Source organism: Macrotis lagotis, chromosome 1, assembly GCF_037893015.1.
Source record: "Macrotis lagotis isolate mMagLag1 chromosome 1, bilby.v1.9.chrom.fasta, whole genome shotgun sequence".
In the NCBI taxonomy this organism is placed as follows: domain Eukaryota; kingdom Metazoa; phylum Chordata; class Mammalia; order Peramelemorphia; family Peramelidae; genus Macrotis; species Macrotis lagotis.
In genome coordinates this window covers 100,693,144-100,713,492 of record NC_133658.1, presented here as the reverse complement: position 1 = coordinate 100,713,492, position 20,349 = coordinate 100,693,144, and the positions used below count along the sequence as shown (strand labels likewise).

General features: G+C 32.8%; 1 protein-coding gene across 2 annotated transcripts in view; it reads right to left on the bottom strand.

The window, feature by feature from the left end:
* The window catches only part of PPP1R21 (protein phosphatase 1 regulatory subunit 21), a 90,699-nt gene that overhangs the window by 31,462 nt on the left and 38,888 nt on the right, over window positions 1-20,349 (bottom strand). For both annotated transcript variants that reach the window (XM_074205534.1, XM_074205544.1), the window contains 9 exons: window positions 15,214-15,378; window positions 14,989-15,047; window positions 13,794-13,888; window positions 13,478-13,530; window positions 12,805-12,954; window positions 8,198-8,299; window positions 8,020-8,108; window positions 1,623-1,759; window positions 748-840 (listed from right to left, as the gene is read on the bottom strand). In XM_074205534.1, the coding sequence (XP_074061635.1) occupies window positions 748-840; window positions 1,623-1,759; window positions 8,020-8,108; window positions 8,198-8,299; window positions 12,805-12,954; window positions 13,478-13,530; window positions 13,794-13,888; window positions 14,989-15,047; window positions 15,214-15,378 (943 nt within the window). The remainder of the gene's footprint in view (window positions 1-747; window positions 841-1,622; window positions 1,760-8,019; window positions 8,109-8,197; window positions 8,300-12,804; window positions 12,955-13,477; window positions 13,531-13,793; window positions 13,889-14,988; window positions 15,048-15,213; window positions 15,379-20,349) is intronic.

Genomic DNA, 20,349 nt, shown 5'->3' with positions numbered 1-20,349 from the left:
AGGTCAAATAATAATTGCCCAGATTCAGATTAATTTTCAGGGTCAGTTCTTTCCACAAAACTATCCCAACAACAGGGTCCCAAAGCTACCCAAATACAAGACACACAACATACTTATCCCTGGCCTTATTATCTATTTCTACATGACATAATCAGTTAATGATTGACAATATTAAGGACCTACAACGAAGTAACAGATATGAAAACTTTTTGTAAAATATCAAGTACTTGTCAAGTAGTATCATTGTAGTTTCACTGCTATTAAACATGCCACAAGAAATAAAGAATATATATATATATGAAGCATTTCTTCTGATCATATTTTTTAAAGTATACAAAGCCTTATATGGACTGATGATAAAAATTTTAAAACAGACTCCTTTTTTAGCTAGATGATATAAAATAATTCTTATTTGCTGTATACTTCATATATAATATGAGTATGCAATAAGGTTACAAGAGTTCAAAAGGATTTGAGGCTTAGTTTTCTCAAATATTTAGAATTTGGGGTTCAAGAATAAGGGTTTTGTATTTTATTCAAGATGTCAAAACTGACCACATGAAAGATACAGAGAATATATACAAGTAAAATTTATACATCTTTCCTAAATGTAGTCAATATTTCAGCATCTTGATTAGTTTTAGAAACAAAACAGACATTAAGAAGAAAGGACAGTGAGCTAGACACTCACATACAAGAAAGCAGCAAGAATTTCAAAGTCTATTTGCATTCGTTTTTGAACCTCACCTTTCATGACATTATGAAATTCTTGAAGAACTGTAGCAATGTGTGTTAATACTGAATTATAGTTTGCCCGAAGTAGTCCATCTGGTTTTGTACCTGAAATATCAAAATCACAAATCTAAACAGTTTTGCAATATATTCTCCCTGAAAAACTAAATACAATTTTATCATACCACCTAAGTTTTAGAAAAGAGAAAATGGAAAATCATAAAGCAATGTTATGCTGTATCCTGCAGGTGTTTGCTGAATAGTAAGACATAAATAATAATCATCAAAAAATACACAATAAACTTTGTCTTTTTAAAGAGCACATGAAGAATATTCAAAACGCTTCAAGATGTATCTAGCACAAAGTTTCCAGTTAATAAATGTATGCTGCTAGGTCGAATGAATAAATCCTTGAATATCCAAGAATGCTGTCATAGTTGAAAAAGGAAGCAAATCATTAAGTGAAACCAAATCTTTCATATTCTTTTCCAAATGTGAGTCCTTTAGAGGACTGCTTACCTCATACCCATTGGTACCTCCTAATATCTTTTTTTCTAATTATGTTCAATGACTATACACATTTCAGTATTTATTCAATACTACTAAATACATACGATAATTAAAACACCCCAGGGAAGCCATAAAGCTCTTGAGAAAGCATCATAACTATCCATTCAATCACAGGGGGAAGCTTTTAAAAATAAAGTGCAAAAGGGAATAAATTATAATTATGCCACTAAAAATGATTTTATTCAGTAAGAAGTTGACTTGAATTCCTAAAGCTTGTTCTCCTCCACTTAAGATATCAGAAGTCTTCATTCAACTTTTTGTAAGGTCTATGAAGAGTAAGTTCTTTCAATGAACCAATAAGAGAGTCAAAACAAACTTACTTGGCAATGCAAGAAGAGCAATATAAGTCTGGAGCTTCTCAAACACAGCAGTCATCTTTTTCACATCACTGTATAATTCAAGATTTCTGGCTCTTAATGCAGATGTGCACACAGAAGATTCACATTCTTCCTCCAAGCTAGGAACAGGTAAATTTTTTAAAGTGAGCACTCTGAATGATTTTAAATGAGGCATAATAAGCTTTTCTTACTACTTAGGTTCTGAAATAGTTATATACTGCTAAGTGGAAAATCAATGTGCTGAAATGATTCCCCATGGACTCTGTGCAAGCAGAGTGATTTCCTAGAAACAAGAGTTTAGTCTTATAAAGTTCTCATTTTTTTCCCCAATGATACACAAAACTGTTACTTCCCATTTTGCTGTAGCTACCAACGCACCACTGAGACCAAGAATAAAGATATATCTTAATTACCTTACTATCCCTAATGTCACTACTTCACATTACCAAAAAACAAAATCATTTATTATCTGGGACTCTCTCCAGAAGAGGTACTGGCTCTCCCTAACAAAAGGTAGCCCCCACAGAAATATTCTAGGATAAAAAAAAAGCATTTCTTAAGATAGTTCCCAAAGGAAATTCATAAAAACAATAGAAATACTATCATCAGAAATACAAGCTACAAGAAGCTCATTAAAAAACCAATATTAATAGAAAATAGTTATTTCCCTATAAGTTATCAGTATTTAAAAACATCTTTCAAAGAAAATAGCCATGGAGAGGGGTAAGTCACCAATCTTCTATTGAACATTAACTCCCAATATATATTAGCTAAAATTCATGATTTTATTACTGAAAAATCTATCTGAGAAAGATTTACCTCTGAAAAACAACCCCCAAAATGCAACTTTTTATCACAGCTTTAGAAAGCCCTGGAGATTATCACCAAAAAAGACTTAACTATATAACTTTATTTAAATTTCAGATGCACTTAATCCCTAGGACACTGAACCTTTGTGCTATTGAACATTTTTTTTCCTGCCAATTAAGTAAGTCTAAGAATTTATGAAGGACATTCTAGGGAAAAAACCTTAGTTCAAGAAAGGGCTTTTCTAAAGTCATAAGTTCCCTTTTATAGAGATTCCAAGGTAGATCTCTTGTTAAGTAGAAGCCAAAGAAGGCACATAAGAAAATGAAAAGAACGCCACTGTGTTACTTTATAAACAGGTCAAGTTTCAAAACTTCTAAATTTCATTAAGCTTTAAATGTAAGTTCAAGTTTTCTGAAATGTTCCCAAAAAAAAAAGTCAAGTTTCAAACATGTGGTTCTACTGAGCCTTAGGACAAAAAGATCAACCAAGTAGTTATGGTTGCCCCCAAATCTAATGGTTAGCTCATAAGATGAAGGTTCAACCTGCACCCAGGTTACATGTCTTGAATGTGATGATAAAGCAAATACCACAGAACCTTTCTGGGATCTGTCACTAAAATTTCTAGGAAGTTCCTCCTGCAATGGAAAAGAAATGGTATCCCAGCATCCCTACTTAGTTTCTTAATATTGGCCAATTTCACAGAAATTAAAGCATTAGAAGGAAAGATTGTGTGACTGGTGTTAAATCTAAGCATAAGAAATTTTCTTCAAAAACCAGTTATTCCCACAGAGATCTTGAAAGAGTTTATAGAATGTTGGCTACAAAGACTATATCTAAAATGATTTGGGTGGTCAGGAAGTAATCACAGAGAGAAAACAGAAATACATTTGGTTTTGATGAAAGTCTAAACATGGAACCTTCCTGACAAATTTAACATGTGCACTCAGGAAGAAATGTGTAAGGTCTGTGCTTCCATCTTATTTTAGACACAGAGAGTTACTCAGGATAGATATTCTAAACACTCAGCTCCTGAAAAACTGTCTCCAGCAAGCAAGCCAGGGAATAAGTCTACAGTCCCACAGATGAAATAAGGAGCTGATCCAAAGACAGTGACTTCCTTTTGTGGCTTGATAGGCTTTGAAACTGTCTGAGGTATACTTCTGTACTCTGGGAAATTTTTTGGTTTTTATATCTCTTGTGAAATACTATGTTTTTATATGTATGTATGTGTACACACACACACAGAGTGTGAAATGAAGTCAGCATAAATTAATGTTTGTATATTGACAATGGGTACATTTTAAATTTTTTAAAGTACTTAGAGTTTTCCTATATAGCTGAGTTGATAGGGTTTCTTTTTTTAAGAAAAAAAGTCACTTAAGTTTTTAATATTTACCTCAGACTACTTGTTCATTTTTTTGCATCTTTATTTCACTCTGATTTTTTTTAAAATCATGGGTTTCTAGGAGACTGTCTCTAAAACTCCAGTTAAATCATTTTAGGCATACTCCTTATGCCATGCCTTTTTCTGGGCTATTCCTACAGGGCTAATTCCTTTTGGCATGATGATAACTTGCTTTCATAAATCATACCATTTCACCAAAACATTCTTATATTAACAAATATATATTAACAAAATACTCATTTTCACTGAACAACACTTATCAAACATAGCTGTGTGAGACTCTGGTAGATACTGAAATGCACTAATCTTGCCTTAATTGCTTGAAGAAGAAACCTCTTTAACATAGATTAATGGTCTATTTCTCTGCACTCCTACCCTCCAAACCTCCCCCACACTAAAGAAACTTTTCTTCCAATTTGTTTTAAGGAACATCTTCCTTGGATTTTATTCTAAATATAAACAAAGGAACTGGGGTCCAATTCAGACAGACCAGACTATATAGGAACATTTTGTTTTTTAAATCTAGAGTAAAGGAAAATTACTTTTACTAAAAACCATCAAAACTGTCTTTGTTCAAATGAAAAAGGCAACTGATAAACTTTGTATATTTAAGAGCTTATTATTGTTAAATACGGGAGAAAATAGACAAGTATGACAACAATGATGAGGAGGGTTTAGAATCTTATTTGTATAAAATGATTTGTTGTCAACATAAAGATCAGTCCAAGTTCCAACAAAGGGGGATGACTATTCCTGCAATCAAAAAATGTGAATTTAATGAACACTATGTTGAAAGCATAAGACAAAACATAGTCTAACTTTTAATTATCAAATTTATTATCTATTTCTTGCTTGGTAAGGTTAGATTTCCTAAGTAAACTTTTGTATGATAGTCATCTTTTACTTTAGTTCAGATGAATAAGAATAGAAGATTTAGAAGACATGTATTCAAGGAAAGATAATCTATTCAAAACTTATGCTTGAGAATCAGTGTATCATCTATTATACTATACTAAGTATTTTTCCTGAGGACTAAAGGTAGACTAAGTATTCTCTTGCTGTAAGTATCCCAAGTGTGGGTTGTATGCTACTCAAATAGCATAAAGCCCCAATTAATTTGATTCAACTTCCATAACATTTTAACTAGATTTCCCTTTTTAAAAGGTACAGACAGTTCTTGCTTTAAATAATTGAACCAGTCTGCAGACCTCTACATAAAGTTATTTTTACATAATACAAATTTGCCTGAGGATATGGAGAAGAAAGAGAAGAAGGAAAGAACAGCATATCTATGGAGGGAGGGAGTTGGCACACAGGGGTGAGAGCAAGAAGAGGACTTCTTGGGGGCCGGGGTCAGTCATGTGGGAGCCTTCCAAATTCGAAAGTAAGAAAACAACAAGAAGAGCAGCAGGCACATGGAGGTCAGACATGGACACAGATGGGAGAGGATGGAGGACAAGTGAGGGCCAGGGATAGATATACAATAATCATGTACAGACAGATAGAGGAGAGACCTGCAGGGGCTAAACACATAGTTAAGTGAGTAGAGAGAGGCAAAAGTGTTCTCCCCTCCATGCTGGAGGTCTCAAGGTCAAGCCAAGTCCCAGATTCAGCAGCGGGTGGGGGGGGGTGGGTGTCTCTCTAAATATCCATTTTTCTGCTTTTATATAGAGGGTTTTTTTTAAGCTTTTGGTTTTTGCTGGTGATTTTTTAAAAAGGGGTGGGTGGGCAAGGAAGGGCAAACCACAGAGTGCTGAGCCAAGAGGTAGGAGCAAAGAGAGAGAGAGAGAGCAGAATAGAATATAGATTTCTTTCAGAATTCTGCACAAAGTTCAATTTGCGGAGTATGTTTTAAGGGGTCTAACTAGTAAGTTTAGTTTCCTTGTATTACATGACTAAGGATTATTGTAGCTCTGTTTTAGAGGGTGGGTTCTGGCAACAGGAATGTAGAAAGCCTCTCTCTCTTTTGCACAGGCAAGAAAGAACCACTACTTACTCCTGTTAGGTCAACTTCCCCTCTTGACTTTTAATTTTCCAGCCTTAAGGAAATAGGAAGATGTGACCTTTCCTAAAGTTAAATCTCAAAGATGTTCTTTGATAGCAGAAACCTTAAGCAGAGGAGGAAGAAAAAATACCCTCTCCACCGCTACTACTATAACTACCCCTATACTGTTAAGATGTCATTCACCTCCAACATCTCTGAAAGATTCATCATAAATGGGGAGAAAACATTGAAAAACTCAAGCTTAGAAATAGATATAAGGGCAATGGTGATACTTAACCTAACTGTGCAATGAGAATTTACCACTGAATAAATAACTGGTTTGTGCCAAAATCCAACTTGAATTAAGTTAAATGCTAGGGTTTGAAATTCTCCAGTTTGTAAAAAAAAATCTATTCAAGTTATTACTTCAAATGTTAGATAATTATACCTCAATAGAACTTAAATTTGGCGGGGAAGGCAAAGGGGTTATTTTATGTCATAATTTCCTGATTCCAAAATATCTTATTATACACAAGAGCAAAATTCAATGTAGAGATGTCAGACAGCCTTCGGGGGGGTGGGGGCGCAAAATTGTAGAATTCAGAGCCTTGCAAAAAATGATGGGTACATATTACTATTGTAAATAACTGGAAAACAAATAAAATGTGAGAATGTTAATAAAAAAAACAAGAGCAAAATTCAAGGCTCATTTATATGAAATTATTTTACAAAGAATTGGCCTTTACATGCTTTTAATTTACTTTAAAAATATAAAACAGATATGATTGGAGGAGAATACTTAAACCTAAAATGTATTATTGCTATCACAAATAATATAAAATTAAAGACCTGTCAAATAAAATTAACTACATTTTCTCACTGTAGCCTCAGGTGATCCACATTTAAATATTTTCAAATTTTTATTTTGTAAAATATAAACCAATTATTCCTCTATTATGCTCCAGTCTTGTTATATCTTTGTGGTCATAATATCTTATGGTAAGGAGAAGAGCTAGGCAAAATAAAATGCTCAATAATTTTTGACAGTCATAAACAGAGTTGGCATTGAGAGACATAAGAACATTGGGAAAGCTTATTATTATTGTCGGGGGAGGGGGAAGTTCAATGTCTTATGCATTATAATCTTATTAATAACTGTTTAGAACAAACTTTCCATTTTATTTTAGTCTTCCCTTCCCCCCCCCCCCGTTTTCTCTTAAAGATTAAGGCCAAAGGCAAAATATTAGGGAAAAATTAAGCCAACCTCAGATTTTTGTCTTCCTGTTAAATTTTAGTTAGCAAGAAGAATAAGAAAATATTTTATTTTTCATATTATTTTCCTCTCCTGTCCCAGAAATTTTAAGACTGAATATTTAAGGTCACTAAAGGAAGACTTTCTATAAAAATATAAATGGATTAATATAGTATTTAATTTATTCCTCATTATTAAGAATATATATAAAAGTGGTACCATTTCAAAGGAATATTAGGATGGTATATAAAATTTTTTAAAAATTATGAAAATTCTGACTAGCACCTATGTGCAAATCCAAGAAATTACTATTTTAATATCATTACTTTATAAAATTTATACCCAAAATGTCTATTTATAAATTCAAATTTTAAAATAGAAATTCACAAAGAATATTTACATAAAAATTTTAACTGTCACAACAGAGGAACTTGACTTAATATGAAACAAAGAGAAACTATTCTTTTTCATAAATATATTATTTAGAAATGATAATTATAGTTTTAAAATTTTTCCATGCATTAATCACAATCCATTGGAAAGAACAGTTGGAGAAATTATATCTCAAGACTTTGTACCAAGTTTACTTGGAAATATAAGTTTATCTGGAGAACGATAATTTCAAATCCTTGCCCTCAGTCACTCCTTAAGTCTTAGTTTTCTACTATGTAAAATGGAGAGTTTTGAGCTAAATATTTCATAAGGATGTTGTGAGGAAAGAACTTTATGAAATATAATGCACTTTATAAATGTGAGGTATTGGTTATTTAAATTATGCTTTTTTTTTTAATAAAGATTCAAACCTGGAGTAGATCAAACAAGTTCAGATAAGACACAAGAAGAACATTTTCTATTTTAATGATATTCTGAGGAGATCTGGCTACAAGGAAGCAATTCACGAAGTTAACTGACCTCAAGGGAAAAGTACCTTTTTAACTGATAAGGAAGAATCTTTCTAAGAAAAGATACATAGCAGATTAAATGCTCTGAAAAAGTTTTCAATTGCACGGTTGTCTCCTAGAAAAGAAAAATAATCAGAGTTAATCGAATTATCTGCACAAAGAGAAGCTCCCATTTCCCAGAAGTAATAAGTGGAAGGAAATTACCAGGACTGTTACAGTATCTTCAGTAATACTCTCAAATAAGCGAAGCATTCCTTCCTCAAGAGGGCGAACATAGGACGCATTTTCATGAAGGTACTGTGAGAACTGAAACCGGAGAAAAAAGGTTATGAGCTAAATTATAGGAAGTAAAAAAAATCAAAAAGTTATGAATGAAATTACTGGGCTGTAAAACTAATGCTTAATAAAGTTTTGATCAATAATAAATTTCTTTGAAAGAAAACTCAAGCATTAAACGAGAAGTGATTGTCCCTCCCTGTCCCGTGCTCTGTCTGGTTCGAAAATCTTTATTCTCCATTCAAGGCAAGGAGAGGCAGCAGCAGAAAAGATGAAAGGAAGGGTGTGTGTGTGTGTGTGTGTGAATGTATGTATGTATGCATGTGTGAATGTATGAATGTATCTTTTATTCACAAAGCACAAGGGTCAAGATTTTATTGTGAAATCTTCTACTCCAAGGAAAGATTAGTTGGAAGATTAGTTAGCCTCTTACATCCTTTAACACAATGGAAATTCTCTGCAAGTTGGGCCCCCATAGAGAACTACATTTTTTTCTTACAAGGGCCACATAAAAATGGGAGGAAAGTGGGGCAGGGGGAGTGACTTGGGTAAGCAATCAATCATTGTGTCAGTGACTCAATATACCAGTCTATCTCCCTCTTATTTAAGAACAGTAAAAAGTGATAATATTCAGTAGTCTTTATTACACCTGTTTATCATGACTACTACATTCTGGAAATTAAAATGGCAACAATTTCATCATTTTGACAACTGGCAGAGAAAATGTCTTAATGATAATGCAAATTCATATAGCACTTTGTATACCTTATGGACCTTTTCTCCCAGAATCCCAGGACAGGTGTTATTATTCCCACTTTATAGAAGGAAGAATAACTACAGAATGCCCTAGTTTCCTGAGGTCTGCCCACTTCACATTCTAACATAATGTCTCTTTAATGATGTCAGGTGTTTTTGTGTGTGTGTGTGTTGTTTTTAATTCTGACCACATCTGTGATTTCAGGAGTAAGGAGACTGATAATGTTGATGTTTTGAGAATTCATCAACCAATTTAGAGTTTTTTAAAAAATATATTTTAGAAGGACAGCTAAAACAAATAAAAAATATTGCACAATCCAATAAGAATGGAGACAGAAGTACTAAAAACTCAGAATGAGTTGGGGTTGACAAGGGAAATAATAATAAGAAAAAAGACAAATTTTTTTAAAGTTATTAATAGGAAAATTACTAAAATTAAAGAAGAGATTGTGCTGAGCAGATGGGGCTAAGATAATGGATACTACAAAAAAGAATTGCCCATTTCTGATTTTGCTTGTTTTCTCATTAAAAAGAATGACTTTTGAACTGAAAATAACAAAACAAAAAAGCTAAGAGACGTTACTAACCATGATAATGAGGAACTGAGAGACCATTTAACTTCCCTTTGATGACTACAAGTCTACAGGCTCAGATACATTATAACCTATTATCATCATCATCCTCATCACTGCTATTGTTGTGACTGTAAATTGACAAGTAAAAATTGAATCAATGGAAAGATACAAGTAGGCAAATTATGTTTGATGTTAGAAAAAGTTCCCCAAAATTCGAGCTTTCCTAAGGTGGAAAAGGTTGTCTTTTAGTTAGTGGACCTCTTAAGATTTTCAAGAGAATGAAGCATGGATTATCCCTTATGAGTATGTCACATGTGGACTTTTATTTACATAAGTATTGGCTTAGATAACTTCTGAGGTCTTTTCCAATCCCACAATCCTGTGTTCTATTTTTGGGTCACACTGTCAGAAGTAAAATCTTGTGAGAAATCCAGATATTATACATGTTTTTCATAATTCTTTTAAATTAAATGAAAGCAAGCAATTGGTTCAAAAACAGATATAGCAATAAGTGAAGTGATATTTTATTAATTTTTGCAAGGTCCCTCAGCTTGGTAATTATTAAGTATCTGAAGCTGGATTTGAACTCATGTCCTCCTGACTCCAGGGCCTGTCTTTATCCACTGTGCCACCTAACTGCCTCCTAAGTGGCATTTTAAATGGATGTTTGAAGTAATAACTGAGTCATGTTCTTAGCCTTCACGTTAATAGAAAATCATTACAGGTTAGAGTAGGAAGAGACTTCAGGGTCTACACAATGGAAATTCTCTGCAAGTTGGGCCCCCATAGAGAATTTTAGACCTGAAAAAAATATATATATTTTTCTTCCAGCAAATAGTCATCCAAGCTTCGTTGAAAAAATCTTAAGTGAGGAGGGAGCGCACTACCTCCTGAGGTAATGCTTCTACTTTTGAAGACCTCCAATTATTAGAAAATTTTTCTTTACATCAATCCAAAATTCCCTCTTTGCCACTCCCATCCACTGCTCCTAGTTCTGTTCCTGAGGCCAACCAATATAAGTATACTTTTTCATATGAAAGTCTTTCAAATATTTTTAAATAACTATCACATCTCTAAGGTCTCTTTCTCCAGGTCACTAGATCCTCCATCCAACCAGTCCTCAAATGGCATGAATTTGAGACCTTCCATTACCTTAGTCATTTTTCTCTGAAGAAATTGTAGCTTATCAATGTTATTCCTAAAATATGTCACCCCCAAAATGAAGTACAGATATGATTTGACAATGACAGAATTTGATGGAATTAAAAACTCCTAATTCCTGGATATATTTCTTAAGATAGTTAGAAATCATATTAGTTTTCTTAGCCACCATATCTCACTACTGACTCATAATGAGTTCTTTTTCAAATAAACTGCTAAAAAGCCATAGCTCTACTCTGAATCTGTTAAAAAAAAAAACACCCCAATTTCATGAGTTGGGAGAAATTTCATATTTATCTTTATTAAATTGCATCTCATTAGATTTACACCAATATTCAAGCCTATCATAATTTTTAGAATCCTGTATCCAGTGAGTTACCTTCCCTCCCCACTTTGTGCCACCCACAAATTCCAAGGAATGTCATTTAAGTCTTAATACAACTCATTGCTTATATGTCAAAATCAAATCTTTGAAACACTCTACTAGGGCTAATGTGGAACAATTAACAAGGAGGCATTATATCTAGTCATCTAATCTATTTTGGATTCACCTACTTATACTTTCATTGAACCCATATCACTCCATTTTTTCCCCCCCACAAAAACCAGAAGTTTCATCAAATGCTTTGCTAAAAATCAAGGTAAATGCTGTCATCTATAAAACCTTTAAGTTTTTTCAGACAATCATTTCTGGTCAAACAAGTTATCTATGACCTGCCTTGCCAGCTCCTTTCCTCCTATCCACAATTATCTATCTTTTGAACTGGCCTATTTCTGAAAGCTATTCATATTGAGGTACTTGGAACCTCCTGATTTGGATTTTTCCAGGTTCTAGAGGTTTAGAACTCCCTGCCCTGACTGTAAGGGACAGAGGTAGAAAAGCAATCAAACTTGTTTAAGCAAGGGGCAGCTAGGTGGCACAGAAGAAAGAGCACCAACCCTGAAGTCAGGAGAACCTGAGTTCAAATCTGACCCCAGAGACTTAACAATTACCTGTGTGATCTTAGGCAATTCACCTAACCCTCTGCCAAGTAAAAATCCCCAAAAAAAACCAAACCAAAAAAAAAGCCTTCCTTCAGCCGGATTTCACCCCTCCCTATCAAATAACTAACTACCCTGACACAGAGAATGAAGATGGACCTAGGATATTTAGTAAGAGCTTGATCATTAGAACAATCTCTCACAAAACTAGACTGTCTCCTTCTATCACGGTCTAAGGGCATTGTACCTGAGACTCATGACATTCCTAACTGTAATCCTTTCCTGAATTTTTAGTCCCATTCTGGAGTTTTTACTCTTGAGGCTAGTTTGTAGGAAATAGAGGGTTATCCCAATTTGGAAAGCTTCCCTGGCTTTTCTTCAATTTTCCTGAAATGCTCTACCAAGAACTTAAAATGGTCTATTATGAACAAAATTGTACCTAAATTCTGATTCTGATTCTGACTCTCTTCTAAGTGGCCCTAATCTATATTTCTATATTTCTAGTCAAATCTTCCATGGCTCCTGTAAATTAATTATAGGTAAACTGTCTCTCCCATGCCACCGATCCCAATTCTCACCCCCCACACACACACACAATCTTTGTACATAACTTCCAAAATCTTCTTACTCACCTGTTTCTTTTTTGCTTACCAAAATCCTATCAATTCTATTAGAGCAAACTGAATTTCTCCAGCCACCCTGAAACTTTTGTCAACTACTTTCAACCAATGATTCCTATGACATGTTTTCATATCATTCTTTAACAATTAAGCATGAACTACTTGTGACATCACTTATACTGCTGTAACTTAATCCTTGTATTATTATTTAATTTGACATGATTATGGCTTGTCATCCAACTAGGATATAAGCTTTAAAGAGTTAACCCCTTTCACTCCCACCAAACACCTAGCACAATGCTCTATACAAAGAAGGAACATAAATGTTCATTAAACTAAATCATACATAACAGGTGTTAAATATTTGCTGATTTAGAAAGTATTTTTAGAATAAAATTTCTTGTTCATATAAAGGTGAAAAAAAGACTTGAGACATATTTACCTTCTGATTTAATGGTGATATAGTATCAATGGCAGAATCAATGGGAAAAATCTGAACTCTCTGTTCTGTATAGGTATGAAAGTTTAGAAGCGCTGTCACAAGATCTTGAATAAAAGCCAAGGCCTGTCCAGCAATATCCCGCATCTTCAGCTTTAAAATTACAAATTCAGAATTAAAATTGGAGCATAGTAAAGCAACTGTCAAACTACTATTTCATAATATTCTTGAAACTATTTATCCTTTTAAAATCATCTAACATTTCTAAATAAATGATTCCTTATTTTAAAGGGAATTCTCCTATCCCAACTTATTCATGCCTAAATAATAAGAGACTTGAAAGCCTGACAAACACATTCCTTTCACTTAATGGAAATAATTTGTATCAGATGCCTTACTATGTCTAACATATGTTAGACTAGCTACAAGTTCTATTTACCTAAAAGATAGTATGCTTAAAGAAGTAGCAGACTCCATATAACACACAAGATAGTTAAAAAATTTTAAATGGGCCTTATTTCTGATGGTTGTCAACAAAAACAATGTGCAAATTTCATAAGTAAAAACAAATTAAACTTTCTGGTTTAATGTCTCTTCAATGAGATCAACTAACTAATTCTTTGGTCTTTTTAAAAGAATGAACAATGAAAATTAAAAAATGTAAGTTGTGGTTTACCTGATGTCTCCTGTTGTGTAGTGGAACATTCAGTGCATTGTACTGACTAAATCCTAGGAGACAAAGAATTATGCATAGCATGTGAGATTTCCAATTTATATAAATCAGCTAACAGTTTAATCCCAAAATCATTATATTTCTCTACAATATGACAGAATTGAATATTACCAAAATCTACTTTTTGATCTGATGTAAATTAAATCTTTGGACACAAACAAGAGAGCAAAAGATAGCCACAATCAGTCTTCTCTCCACATAAATAACAAATCATACAGCCTGCTACGACCCAAAAGTGAATTAGAAAAGTGACACTTACTTGTATCATTAAAAGGTACTTTTTCATTGATGATAGACAAGGATTCCTCTAATCTACTTGACAAATCCTCATGAAGGCTATTTAATTGAAGTTGACTGTAAGAAAAAAAATCTTAACATTATAAATCAAATTCTAAATCATATATTCATACACACTAACTATAAGTTACTTGATTGTCAGATTACCATATCTCTGACTTAAAATAAAGCAGGAAGAATTGTTGGGTTTTGAATAAAAGACCAAAAACATACTTAGTCATACAAGCACCTTAGTTCTAAAGAACTATGGCTTCTAATGAAAGACTTTAATAGTGTGAGGGGATACTATGGTTATAATATCTTATCCATCACTTGGTTTATTTCTCCAAGTTTAGACAAATTCATCTTTGATTTCAAAATTATAATTTTCTTCCTATGATGTAAAATGTAAAGTAAACAAAGTGATGTTACATTAATCGAATCTCAGAAGAGTTTCTTGTCTAAATTTTGTTTCTAACTCCACCCTGGGTTTGCTGAATCATTTACTGATCCTTTCAAATGCCAAATAAATCTATAAAGAAAAAAAATTTAATCAACTTTATCATTTTACAATCTAAAGAACAACATGATGTACATAATTACAAAATCTTGAGCTGTTCTATTACTATACCTAAAACTATGAATTAAAATTTTTATTTATTTTAACAATTTTAACAAAAATAAAATTTTAACTAGAATATTTAGGTATTTCCAAATGATCATAAATCCTTACTTCATTAAAAGCATCTTTTAAAGAAATGTAAAGCATAGCCAAAATTTTGTACTATGCCTTAACTTCACCAACCATCTGCTTCAAGTCACTTAAAATAGGAAATAATATAATCCTTATAGTGTAATTCATGATGCAATGCCCCTAAAATTTTGAAAACATAAAGAAAATCACACACCATAACCTCAAACCAGATACTAAGATATAGATCACAGGAACAAGATGCTTAAGGTTCTAAAATTACAGATTTAGGAAATACATTAGAAGTTATTTAATCCAACTCCTTCATTTTTACAGATGAAGAATATGAAGCATGAAGATATTAAATGACTTGCCAATACATAGCTAATAAATAGCAAAGCCAAGGCAAGAAAAGACAGTTCTTCTGAATTCCTACTTTAAGTTCTTTGAAATTTACATTTGTTACAACAAGCACCCTTAAACATACCATTCTTCTGTTCGAAGTCGACAATCCTTGGCCTCCTTTTCTAGTGTTTGTGATTTTACCTGAATTTAAAAAAAGAAAAAAGCCAAAAATCCTCATTATGTAAATAGTAGCATATAAGAGCCGTTTCATATAAGATTTTCATTAAATAACATCTTATTTTTCAAGGTACACAGGAAAAAGAACCAGGTTCTTGTTTAGACATTTTTAACAAATGGGGAAGCTTACTTCTAATTTGGCTTTGTCATTCTGCAGTTTTTCTATGGTTTCCATGTACTTCCGTGTTAAACCATCTACAACTGCTTGGTGCTGTGCTGCTTCTGTCTCCAACGTTTCCAGTCTACTTCTCAGTTCTGCCTCCATATGCTTATGTTGTTCATCAGCTTCAAAAAACTAATCAGAAAGAGTCACTCTATTATCAAGAATATCTTTGTCACTTCTCAATAAGATTCTGGAGACCAGGGAATCTCATTGGTTAACATAACTTTTTACTACACTATACTCCAATCAGAAATACAAATAAACCTTTATAAAATTATTCTCGAAAGACCTTTGGCAAAAGCTATTTGCCAGTTCATATAGATATATCAGAACATTAACCACAAAATACTGAATTACTAGTACTATATAGCCAAGTTCAAATAAATTTTTAAAATATACAAAATGAGCTAAATATTCTGTATCTCTTAAAAGATCTGGTATTGCATAATATTTTCAAAGACCAAATAATTCTCCCCACAAAATTTTTCCCTAACCATTTAGATAGAACGCCAAAAATCAAGCAATATAATTTAAGGAATGCTGTATCTTGTGATTTAGCATAGTCATTTAAAAAACTGAAATTTAAAGAAAGTTACAGACCAATTTCATTAATGAATATGAATGAAAAAAATCTAAATAAAATATGAATTAGGAAACAATAAGTTTGCAAGGATGCTGGGATGTTTTAGTATAAGGAAAACTATTAACAAAATTGATTATTTCAATAACAAAAGTAACAAAAATGTTATAATTATATTAACTGATGTAGAAAAGGCTTCTGTCAAAATACAAGAATCATAAAGATAAAAGGTTGGAGCAAAATATATTTTGCTTCAGCTGAAGTGAAAAAAAAAGCAGGGGTAGCAATCCTTATCTCAGAAAAAGCAGCTACAAAAACAGATAGCCTTAAAAGAGATAAGGAAGGAAACTATATCCTCCTAAAAGGTATTATAGACAATAAAGTAATTTCAATACTAAATATGTATGCACCCAAAGGTATTGCATCCAAATTCTTAGAGAAGTTGAAAGAGCTACAGGAAGACACAGACAGTAAAACTCTACTAGTGGGAGACCTCAACCTCCTGCTCTCAGATTTAGATAAATCTAATCATAAAATAAAAAAGAAGTTATTTAAAGAGGTAAATAGATTGTTATAAAACCTAGATATAATAGACCTATGGAGGAAAGTGAATGGGGATAGAAAGGAATATACTTTTTTTTTCTGAAGTACATGACACTTACACAAAAATTGATCATGTCCTAGGACATGAAAACCTAATAATAAATTACAGAAAGGGAGAAATAGTGAATACATCTTTCTCAGATCATAATGCAATAAAAATCATATGCAATATTGGGCCAGGGAGATATAGACCCAGAATTAATTGGAAACTAAATAACCTAATTTTAAACTATGAGTGGATCAAGCAACAAATTATATAAAGAATTAATTATTTCATCCTAGATAATGACAATAATGAAACAACATACCAAAACCTATGGGATACACTCAAGGCGGCTGTCAGGAGATATATTATATCTTTAAATGCTTACATGAATAAATAAGAGAAAGAAGAAATCAATTAACTAAATATGCAACTAAAAAAATTAGAGAAAGAGCAAATTAAAAACCCCCAATTAAATACCAAATTAGAAATTCTAAAAAATGAAGGAAGAATTAATAAAATTGAAAACAAGAAAACTATTGAACTAATAAATAAAACCGAGCTGGTTTTATGAAAAAACCAATAAAATTGATAAACCTCTGTTCAATTTGATTAGGAAAAAAGAAAAGAAGAAAACCAAATTGTTAGTATCATAAATGAAACAAGGTGAACTCAACACCAATGAGGAAATTAAAGTAATAATTCAGAATTATTTTGCCCAACTCCATGCCAATAAATTTGACAATCTAAGTGAAAAGGACGAATATTTATAAAAATATAAGTTACCCAGGTTAAATGAAGATGAAATTAAAAACCTATGTAACCCTATCTCAGAAGAAGAAATTCAACAAGCCATTATTGAACTCCCTAAGAAAAAATCTTCAGGGCCAGATGGATTCACAAGTGAATTCTATCAAACATTTAAGGAACAATTGGTCCCAATTCAATATAAATTCTTTGGAAAAATAGTTGAAGACAGAACTCTGCCTAACTCTTTCTATGACACCAATATGGTGCTGATACCTAAACCAGGAAGAGTTAAAACAGTGAAAGAAAATTATAGACCTATCTCCCTGATGAATATAGATGCAAAAAATCTAAATAAAATTTTAGCAAAAATGATTACAACAAGTTACCACTAGGATAATACATTATGATCAAGTAGGATTTCTCCCAGGAATGCAGGGTTGGTTCAATATTAGGAAAACTTAGTATAAGTAATTATATCAATAACAAACTTATTAGAAATCATATGATCATATTAATAAATGCTGAAAAAAAGCTCTTGACAAAATACAACACTCATTCCTACTAAAAATACTACAGAGTGGGACGGCTAGGTGGCGCAGGGGATAAAGCACCGGCCCTGGAGTCAGGAGTACCTGGGTTCAAATCAGGTCTCAGACACTTAATAATTACCTAGCTGTGTGGCCTTGGGCAAGCCACTTAACCCCATCTGCCTTGCAAAAACCTTAAAAAAAAAAAGGATTGTTCCTAAGAATAATAAGCAATATCTATCTGAAACCATCAATAAGCATTATAAGCAATGGGGATAGGCTAAAGGCATTGTCAATAAGAACAGGGGTGAAATAAGGATGCTCATCATCACCACTACTATTCAATATTGTATTAGAAATGCTAGCTTCAGCGACGAGAAGAAAAAAAAAATTGAAGCAATTAGTGAAGGAAGAAACAAAACTCTTTGCAGATGACATGATGGTATACCTAGAGAATCCCCAAAAAATTATCTAAAGAACTACTATAAATAATTAGCAACTTTAGCAAAGTAGAAGGATATAAAATAAACCCACATAAATACTCTACATTTCTATATATGACTAGCAAGATGCAGCAGAAAAAGCTAGAAAGAGAAATCCCATTCAAAGTGACCGAAATCCCATTCAAAGTAATCTCAGACAATATAAAATACCTAGGAGTCTCCCTGCCAAGGCAGACTCAAAAACTTTTTTTTAGTTTTTTTGCAAGGCAAATGGGGTTAAGTGACTTGCCCAAGGCCACACAGCTAGGTAATTAGTAAGTGTCAGAGGCCAGATTTGAACTCAGGTACTCCTGACTCCAGGGCCGGTGCTCTATCCACTGCGCCACCTAGCTGCCCCTCAAAAACTTTTTGAAAATAATTACAAAACACTTCTCACACAAATAAAATCAGATTTAAATAACTCTGCAGACATCAACTGTTCATGGATAGGTCAAGCTAATATAATAAAAATGACAATTCTAACAAAACTAATCTACTTGTTTAGTGCCCTACCAATCAAAATTCAAAAAAAATTATTTTAATGAGTTATAAAAAGTTGTAAGCAAATTTATATGGAGAAATAAAGTCAAGAATTTCCAGGGATTCAATAAAAAAAATACAAAAGAAAGTGGCTTAGCCTTACCAGATCTAAAATTAAATTATAAAGCATCAATAATCAAACTGTCTGGTTTTGGCTAAGAAATAATCATGATCAATGGAATAGATTAGGTGCAACAAGTAGGAAATGATTTTAGTAATCTACTGTTCGATAAACCCAAAGAGTCCAGCTGTTGGGATAAAAACTCTCTCTTCAATAAAAACTGTTGGGAAAATTGGAAGCTAATATGGAAGAAACTTGGATTAGACCAACACCTCACACCCTATGCCAAGATATGATCAAAATGGATACAGGATTTAGACATAAAAAACAATATTATAAGCAAACTAGAAGATCAAGGAGTAGTTTGCCTATCAGATCTATAGAAAGGGAAGCAGTTTATTACTAAGGAAGAGATGAAGAACACCTTTAAAAACAAAATAGATAATTTTGATTTACATTAAATTAAAAAGCTTTTACATAGACAAAATCACTGTAACCAAGATCAAAAGAAATGTAGTAAGCTGGGAAACAATCTTAACAACTAGTATTTCTGACAAAGGACTCATTTCAAAAATATACAGAGAACTGAGTCAAATTTTCAAAAAGACAAGCCATTCCCCAATCGCCAAATTGTCAAAGGATATGTAAAGGCAATTAACAGCTGAGGAAATTAAAGCGATCCACAGTCATGAAAATCACTACTTATTAGAGAAATGCAAATTAAACCATCTCTGAGATACCACCTCACACCTCTCAGACTGGCCAAAATGACCAGAAAGGACAATGATAAATGTTGGAAGGGATGTGGGAAATCTGGGACACTGATACATTGCTGGTGGAGCTGTGAACTCATCCAACCTTTCTGGAGAACAATCTGGAATTACTCCCAAAGGGCAACAAAAATGTGCATACCCTTTGATCCAGCAATACCACAATTAGGTCTATTAGCCTGAAGAGATTATGAAAAAGGATAAAAGCATCACTTGTACAAAAATATTCACAGCAGCCCTGTTTGTGGTGGCAAAGAATTGGAAATTAAGTGAATGTCCTTCAATTGGGGAATAATTTAACAAACTGTGGTATATATATGTCATGGAACACTATTGTTCTATAAGAAACCAGGAGGGATGGAAATTCAGGGAAGCCTGAAAAGATTGCATGAACTGATGCTGATCGAGATGAGAAGAAGCAGAAAAACATTGTACACTAATAGCAACATGATGAACATCCTTGATGGACTTGCTCATTCCATCAGTGGAACAACCAGGAACAATTTTGGGCTATCTGTAATGGAGAATACCACCTGTATCCAGAAAAAGAATTATAGACTTTGAACAAAGACCAAAGACTATTGCCTTCGATTTAGAATTTAAAAAAACCCATTATCTTATTATGTAATTTTGCTATCTCTCATACTTTATTTTTCTTCCTTAAGGTTATGATTTTTCTCATCACATTCAACTGAGATCAATGTATACCATGGAAACAATGTAAAGACTAACAGAATGCCTTCGGGGGGGGACGACAAGAATGGGGGAAATACTGTAAAACTCAAAATAAATAAAATCTTTCCAAAA